The sequence below is a fragment of the Eleutherodactylus coqui genome, chromosome 4 (genome assembly GCF_035609145.1).
Source record: "Eleutherodactylus coqui strain aEleCoq1 chromosome 4, aEleCoq1.hap1, whole genome shotgun sequence".
Lineage (NCBI taxonomy): Eukaryota > Metazoa > Chordata > Amphibia > Anura > Eleutherodactylidae > Eleutherodactylus > Eleutherodactylus coqui.
In genome coordinates, this window is record NC_089840.1 from 3,576,204 (window position 1) to 3,585,702 (window position 9,499).

The following is a 9,499-nucleotide window of genomic DNA, read 5'->3' on the forward strand; positions in this document are numbered from 1 at the left end:
GGTTATTTTTAGGAAGTCAATTTTTTTTCTGTATAAGTGGGCAATGGGGCCTGGGATTTATTCAGTTCTGCCCTGAAATCCAGCGGGCATTCCCTCCATTATAGGCCTAGCCATGTGTCCTGTAAGTAGATTAGGGCCACAATGGGTATGTTTCTGAACACGGGACAAATGGGGGGATCCATTTTGGGGTGACCGTCTTCATGCCTATGTAAACTGTACAAAAAACTGTTTTTAAATTGACAAAATTGCCAAACAAATGAAAATCGTAATTTTTTCCTTTTGCTTTGCTTAGATTCATTCAAATACTTTGGGGTCAAAATATGCAGTACACCCCTAGATGAATTCGTTAAGGGGTCTAGTTTTCAAAATGGAGTCATTTGTGGGGGTTCTCTATCGTTTTGGACGCTCAATGGCTCTACAAGTTGGCAATGGGGCCTGGAATTTATTCAGTTGTACCCTGAAATCCAGCGGGCATTCCCTCCATTATAGGCCTAGCTATGTTTCCTTTAAGTAGATTAGGGCCACAATGGGTATGTTTCTGAACACGGGGCAAACGGGGGTATCCATTTTGGGGTGAACGTCTTCATTCCTATGTACACTGTCCAAAAAAACAGTTTTTAAATTGACACAATTGCCAAAAAAATGAAAATCATAATTTTTTCCTTCTGCTTGGCTTAGATTCATTCAAAAACTGTGAAGTCAAAAAAGTCATCGTGCCCCTAGATAAATTCGTTAGGGGGTCTACTTTTCAAAATGGGGTCACTTGTGGGCGTTCTCCATCGTTTTGGTCACTCAATGGCTCTACAAGTGGGCAATGGGGACTAAATCTCCTTCAAGCAAAATTTCTGTTCCGAAAGCCACCGGTTGCTCCTTTCATTTTGGGCCCCATTGTGCATATAGACGTAACACTAGGGCCACAATGGGTATGTTTCTGGGCACAGGACAAACAGGGGTATCCATTTTGGGGTGCAAGTCTTCACTCATATATGTGCGGTACAAAAAAAACTGCTTTTGAAATGACAGAATTACCAAAAAAATGAAAATCGTATTTTTTTTCCTTCGGCTTGGCTTAGATTCATTCAAAAACTGTGAAGTCAAAAAACTCATCGTACCCCTATATAAATTCATTAAGGGGTCTACTTTTCAAAATGGGGTCAATTGTCGGCGTTCTCCAATGTTTTGGTCACTCAATGGCTCTACAAGTGTGCAATAGGGCCTAAATCTCCTTCAAGCAAAATTTCTGTTCCGAAAGCCACCGGTTGCTCCTTTCATTTTGGGCCCCATTGTGCATCCAGACGTAAGATTAGGGCCACAATGGGTATGTTTCTGAGCACGGGACAAACAGGGGTATCCATTCTGGGGTGCAAATCCTAATTTTCATGTGTACTATAGAAAAAAGTCCTGTCTTTAAAATGACATATTTGCAAAAATATGAAATTTTAGTTTTTCTCTTCTAAATTGCATTGACTCCTGAAAAAAATCTGTGGGGTTAAAATACTAACGACACCCCTCAGTGAATACCTTAAAGCGTGTAGTTTTTAAAATAGGGGTCACTTGTGGGGGTATCTATCATTTTGACTCCTATGAGCCTTTCCAATCTTGGATTGGTGTAGGAAAACAAAGTGTTCCTCAAAATGCTGAAAAGTAATGTTACATTTGTACGTCTCCTAAATGGTTAAAAAAAAACTAAAGTTTTTCCAATGTGCGCCAAAAATAAAGTAAACAGATGGAAATATAAATCTTAGCAAAAATTTCTATATTATGTTTGCACATATTTGAGATATTGCAGTTGGAAATGTGAAAAAATGACGCTTTTTTTCAAAATTTTCCCAATTTTGGCTCTTTTAATAAATAAACACAAATTCTATCGGTCTATATTTTCCGCCTAAATGAAGTACAACATGTGGCGAAAAAACAATGTCAGAATCGCTTGGATATGCAAAACCTTTCTGGTGTTTTTCCATGCTAAAGTGACACGTGTCAGATTTGCAAAATTAGGCCTGGTCATTAAGGCGCAAACAGGCTTGGTCACTAAGGGGTTAAAATCCCCGCCTGCTGAAAGGGCTGCGTCTGATTGGCTGAGCGCTCAGCCAATAACAGGCTGCCAAAGTAAAGGAAAAATGATGGTGATTTTTTCTCTAAATGAATTAGACCAGCTGTCCTCCAGAAGATGCATCATTACCGCATCGCAAACCAGAGAAGCAGCATTCTTACAAAACAGATCGAGATGTAGACAAAATGTATCCATAAAACATGGATATGTCAATTATGATCTCTTTGTCAATTGCAGACCCCAACCTGTGGAGCACGGAGCACGTTCGACAATGGCTGGAATGGGCAATAAAAGAATACGGACTCCCAGATGTTGACGTAATGCTTTTCCAAAACATCGATGGGAAAGAGTTATGCAAAATGACCAAAGAAGATTTCCAAAGACTCACCTCGTGCTACAATGCAGAGATCCTCCTGTCACATCTTCACTACCTCAGAGAAAGTATGACCACCCCTCGTAAAATGTCATAACCTCACTCTTCAAACAGTTTTCAGTTGTAGGTTCGGTTCCTGACCCCGCGCTCCTGTTCCATTGGATCTCCTTGGGATCAGTGGAGTCTGTGTCCCTATTTGTGCTGCCAATAATGATAGAACCCTGACCGAAATCTTTCAAATTCCAAAATGTCAATGATATTCCTCATGATTCGTTGGAATCAGCTTGTAAATAGATCTATCATGTCTCCATGATGGTCATGTGGCCATGGGCGTCTACAAGATATGTTCACACTAGCATTATGGTTTCCATTGATGTAATGGAGATATAACGGCTGTGATGAATCGGTTTTCCAACATACAAATGGACATTGAAGGACCTCATTGACTTTAATGGGGGCCATCCGGGTTCTGATACTTTCGACGGCACGAACAGCTCTACAGATAAAACGGGTCCCACGTGGCAGAAAACAAAAAACAAATCTATACTTACCTCTGCCGGCTCCCCTCATGTCCTGTGCCGACAGCTCTGGTCTTCCCCTGTGACATGATGTTTACAGGCTGCAGAGAGCACTTGATAATTGAGCTCTGTGATTGGCTGCTGCAGCCTGTGACTTCCCACAAACAGGCTGCTGTAGCCTGTACACAATACAGCACAGAAGAGACCCAGAAATGTCAGCACAGCATATGTGGGGAGGCGGCAGAGGTAGGTATTAGCTTGTTTGTTGTTTTTAGAAACACCCCTTTAATGAACCTTGTGATTTGAGAGCTAGGCCTAATATTGCTTAAAAGGATTGTTCATGCTTAGGAAAACATGGTTGCTTTTTTACAAACACATTGCCACCCTTGTCAGTCGGTTGTGTCTGATATTGCAGCTCAGCTCCCATCCACTTCAATGGAACTGAGCTGCAATGCCACACACAACCCTATGGACAATGGTGGCGCTGTGTTTTGGAGAAAGCGGACAGGTTTTTCTAACCCTTGACAATCCCTTAACTGAGGATGTGCTGTTTTTGCTGGAGCCCCAGCATCCAAGTGTGAACATGTTTATTTATGTATGACTTGTATATACTTATCCTTAAAGGGGTTGTCTCATGGTAAATAAACCTTTTCAGAATGTGGCACCCGGGGTGATCAGCTGATTACCTCTGGTCCTTCTGTAGCTGATTTTCCTGGGTGGAGCTGTTCTCAGCCAAGCATTCAGTGGAAATGTAGTATTAATGGCCGCCATGCTGTCTTCTCAACCATCTGTTTAACGCCCGGAGTTTGTAAGTGGGTCCCCGCCTGACTAGGGGTTTCCAGGCCTGGACTGGGCACCTCATACGTGTGTATGGTGCTCTGAGCTTCGGTCTGGAGTTCAGCGGTCAGGACACAACTCCGAACTCTGTACGTTAATCGGATGGTTCAGAAGACAGTGTAAACGGCCTCTCACATGGAAGGCATGCAGATGATGGCTGCACTTGTATCACAAGGAGGAGTTGAGTCCAGCAGAATACAGAGGGGCTTTCCAATCTGAGAGGTCCCCTGGAAGTATCGTCTGCCCTATAAGGCTGCCAATGCCAACTTGGGCAAAGCATTATTTATTTCCCTACCCCTAATAGGGGGTAATAGTCATGAGACAACACCTCGAATGTGATTATTGGTTTATTACAAAGTAATGTTGAACTTTTGTGAACATTTCCAGTCTGGTTACGGTTCCTTTTATTTCGGCCCCATTCATTGGTTGAGGATCTGCATACATAAATCAATGCACATACCAAAGGCTGCACAGATGAGAATGGAAAAATATGGAAACACTATTTATGTTCTACAATTTTGAACTAGAAATTTTTTGTTATGTGAAAACAAAAACATTTTCTGAATCTCATTTTTCTTGACGTTTCTGTCGGAGGTCACAAATGTTTTATAAGTTTTTTTTGTTATTTAAGTCCAAGTACTAATTACGTTTTCTAAAGAAAACGTCTAAATTAAAGAACAATAACTTCATGGTATTCTTAGTCTGTTAGGCCATTTGCAGGGAGCAGATGGAGCCGCGGCCATATGTGCCACCATACGTGTCTTTACAGCACCAAATACAGGGTGAGGCAAAAGTCTGGACACACCTGTTTAACTGCAGAAATGGGACTTCTGATGGGTGAAAGTATTAATTGGGAGGGGATTACATTTTTCGGAGGAGGAGATGTTTTCTGCAGCCATGTTGAACTCTTGGCTAGCATTAACTCAGAAATACATTGGTAGTGTCGGTTTTGCCCTATCCTTACTTGCCTTTGGACTTTTATCTCTGGGGCCATTTGAAAAAACCTGAGCTGAATTCAATGTGGCAGAATTCGAAATGCCCACTGAAAACATTTCCTCCACCAAAAAATATAGCTTCCTTCCCAATTAATACTTGCAACACATTGGAAGTCAATGTTCTCATTATTATACCAGTTAAATGGGTGTGTCCAGACTTTTGCCTCATCGTGTACAGATATCCTCCCCTACCAGCAATGTCTCTAACGGCGAACAGCTCTGTAATTTGGCATCTGATGAAGCCTGCCACAGTTTTAATGTCAGATTTATATAGAATCCAGTAGAATAATCGTTATATGCCTGTGTATAAAATGGAGGTACATCGAAGCCCCCATAGACATCTATGAGGGCCGTATTACGGCTCCATGGAAGGCAGAGTTTATAGGGAGCCATAAAATGGTTGTGTGTATGAACCTTTACAGGGGTTACGCCAGGAGCACAGCCACCGTTCATATGTCCTGTTAGGGTATATGAATGCCATAGACTGGAGTTTCCCGCTCTGGACGCCCTCTGTGATCCAGAATGGAGAGTCACTGAGTAAAGCAGTTCTAGTTCTGGCAGCTCTTCTGCTGGTATTACGGGATGGCCCTTCATGTGAATCCTATAATACTACATGTCCTGCAGGGTAGATGTGTAGCTGGCTGCAGCGTCCACGCCAAAACCAACCTATTGTTGGGGAGGCCGAGAGCGGGACCCGGGGTAACCAGCTGTTGGCCCCAGACGTGGGGGGAGCGGCGGCAGCGATAGCAATAACATCATTAGAGATAAATGGAAATCCAAATGTAATGTTCTTGGTTTTAAATAATTCTGAAGATTCTAGAATATTGGTTTAAATGTTACTTTTAAAAAATATTATTTCATTGTTAAAATTATAAATAAAAGATAAATCGCTAAACGCCAAATAAATATTAAACCTTAAGTGCTGGTAAAATGCGCATCCGAACACCTCGAGGGCGCCGCCTCATCACTGCTGGTATTACTCTGATTATTGAACAAGTTTTGGAATTTTTCTTTTCCATGTAAACCTTTTAGTAAAGTTAAAGATGTTCCGCTGCAAACTGTTAATTATTTAGTGATGTTTAGTTCCTACAAATAGAAGTCCTCCTTTTTTTCTAGTATTGGGACCTCTCCGCTTTTCTTTTTTTCAATTTGGTGTTGCTTTGTTTTGTTTTGCAGCTCCTCTTCCACATTTGACTTCAGATGATGTTGATAAAGCCTTACAAAACTCGCCACAATTAATGCATGCTAGAAACACAGGTAATACATGATAGATCTGCGAGTCGGGGTTAACATCTATATCACTATTTCAATGTCAAGGATTAGTTGTATCCCACTAAAATGTTTATTCCTCAGGTCGAAGGCTTTCCCACTGAGCGCCCGCATGTATATCTGTATCTGCGCTACGCATTGGGTTTGCTGCAGTCGTAGTCGGCCATTAGGGCATTTACAATGTTGCCCCGGAGTGACAATGTCCTTGTCTTTGGATAAGAGCTGCTGATCCGCACGCCGTCAGCTGACATAGAAAGTAGAGACCCCCAATTACTACATATTCCCCTAAATGCTGGTAGGGAGATAAGCAGTACTATTGTATTGGTGCGTCTGTAAATTCATGGCACTGTGACCCGAACTGCTGACATCTGACTCTGCGCTCTGTAGAAAACTAACAATGTAGGAACACTTCTGTTCTTAGGAGGGAAGTCATTTCATTAATCACATTTCATGCTGCGTTTTCAGTTAAAGATAAAGTTTGATTAGAATTCTTAGAATCAATTCCTCGGTTTCTAGTCTGTCTATAAAAGAATGTGGAATGTCTGTGACTTCTAGAAAACTGTTAGTTAACTTATTTAAATTATCCAGAACTAAAAAATGGAAACAAAAATAGGCAAACCGGGTCTAATCCTAAAAATAATAGTTATAGATAGATAGATAGATGATTGATAGATAGATAATTGATAGATAAATAATTGATAGATAGATAGATAGATAGATAGATAGATAGATAGATAGATAGATGGTAGATAGGAGATAGATATAAAATAGATAGATAGATATGAGATAGATAGATAGATAGATAGATAGATAGATAGATAGATAGATAGATAGATAGATAGGAGATAGATAGATAGATAGATAGATAGATAGATAGATAGATAGATAGGAGATAGATAGATAGATAGATAGATAGATAGATAGATAGATAGATAGATAGATAGATGGTAGATAGGAGATAGATATAAAATAGATAGATAGATATGAGATAGATAGATAGATAGATAGATAGATAGATAGATAGATAGATAGATAGATAGATAGATAGATAGATAGAAAGATACATATGAGATAGATAGATATGAGATAGATAGATAATAGATAGGAGATAGATAGATAGATAGATAGATATGAGATAGATACATAGATAGATAGATAGGAGATAGATAGATAGATAGATAGATAGATAGATAGATAGATAGATAGATAGATAGATAGATAGATAGAAAGATACATATGAGATAGATAGATATGAGATAGATAGATAATAGATAGGAGATAGATAGATAGATATGAGATAGATACATAGATAGATAGGAGATAGATAGATAGATAGATAGATAGAAAGATACATATGAGATAGATAGATATGAGATAGATAGATAGATAGATAGATAGGAGATAGATAGATATGAGATAGATACATAGATAGATAGGAGATAGATAGATAGATAGATAGATAGATAGATAGATAGATAGATAGATAGATAGATAGATAGATAGATAGATAGGAGATAGATAGATAGAGAGATAGATATGAAATAGATAGATAGATAGATAGATAGATAGATAGATAGATAGATAGATAGATAGATAGATATGAGTTAATAGATAGATAGATAGGAGATAGATAGATAGAAGGATATGAGATAGAAAGATAGATATATATGAGATACATGATAGATAGATATACGTTAGCTAGATAGATAGATATGAGATAGACAGATAGAAAGATAGAAGACAGATAAATAGATAGATAGATATGATATACATATGAAATACATAGATAGATAAATATATGATATACAGATAGATATATGATATACAGAGAGATATAAATCGACAATAGATAGATGTGAAAAAGATAGATAGACCATAGATAGATGAATTGATAGATATGAGATAGATAGATATTAGATAGATATGAGATAGATAGGTAGATGAATAGATAGATAGATAGATAGATAGATAGATAGATAGATAGATAGATAGATATATTAGATAGATAGATATGAAAGAGATATGACATTGATAGATAGATATGGGAGAGTTAGATAGATATTGGATAGATAGATGTGTGATAGATATTAGATAGATAGATAGATTAATAGATATTAAATACAAAAATAGATAGATATATGATATACAGATAAATATGACAGATATATATATATATATACATATATATATATATATATATAGATACATAGATAGATAGATATTAGATAGCTAGATAGAAATGAGAGAGAGAGAGATAGATAGATAGATAGATAGATAGATAGATATGCTAGAGCTAGATGGATAGATACTGGATAGATAGATGTGTTCTAGATATGAGATATATATATGAGATAGATAGATATGAGTGCGATAGATATGAGAGAGATAGATAGATATGAGATAGATAGATATGAGATAGATAGATAGATATGAGATAGATATGAAATACATAGATAGATAAATATATGATATACAGAGAAATATATAAATCGACAATAGATAGATGTGAAATAGATAGATAGAGCATAGATAGATGAATTGATAAATATGAGATAGATCGATATTAGATAGATATGAGATAGATAGGTAGATAGATATGAGAGAGTTAGATAGATAGATATTGGATAGATAGATGTGTGATAGATATGAGATAGATAGATAGATAGATAAAAGATAGATAGATAGATAGATAGATAGACGTGAAATAGATATTAGATAGATGGATATAAAATAGATAGATGTGAGTGACATACATAGATAGAGAAGAGATTGATAGATATTAAATAGATTAATAGATAAGAAATACATAAATAGATAGATATATGATATAAAGATAGATATGACAGAGATATATAAATAGATAATAGATAAATATGAGCTAGATAGATAAATAGATAGATATTAGATATGATAGAGTTAGTAGGATAGATATTGGATAGATAGATAGATAGATAGATAGATAGATAGATAGATAGTAGATAGTAGATAGTAGATAGATACATAGATAGATATTAGACATATAGATAGATATGAGAGAGACATATAGATAAATATAAGATAGATGAATAGATCAATATTAGAGAGATAGATAGACATAGGATAGATAGATAGATAGATAGATAGATAGATAGATAGATAGGAGATAGATAGATAGATAGATAGATAGATAGATAGATAGATAGATAGATAGATAGATATTGGATAGATAGAAGTGTGATAGATATGAGATATATATGAGATAGATAATTAGATGTGAGATAAATATCAGATAGATAGATATGAGACAGATAGATAGATTTGAGATAGAAAGATAGAAAAATACAAGATAGATACATAGATAGATATGAGAAAGATAGATAGATATGAGATAGATGTGAGATACATAGATAGATAAATACATATGAGATAGATAGATAGGTAGATAGATAGGAGATAGATAGATAAATATGTGTTA

General features: G+C 36.8%; 1 protein-coding gene across 6 annotated transcripts in view; it reads left to right on the top strand.

Moving 5' to 3' along the window:
* The window catches only part of ERG (ETS transcription factor ERG), a 271,155-nt gene that overhangs the window by 242,369 nt on the left and 19,287 nt on the right, over positions 1-9,499 (top strand). For 4 of the 6 annotated variants that reach the window (XM_066598961.1, XM_066598962.1, XM_066598960.1 and 1 more), the window contains 2 exons: positions 2,291-2,494; positions 5,953-6,033. In XM_066598961.1, coding sequence (XP_066455058.1) covers positions 2,291-2,494; positions 5,953-6,033 — 285 coding nt within the window. The remainder of the gene's footprint in view (positions 1-2,290; positions 2,495-5,952; positions 6,034-9,499) is intronic. The other 2 variants (XM_066598965.1, XM_066598966.1) reach the window with 1 other exon arrangement.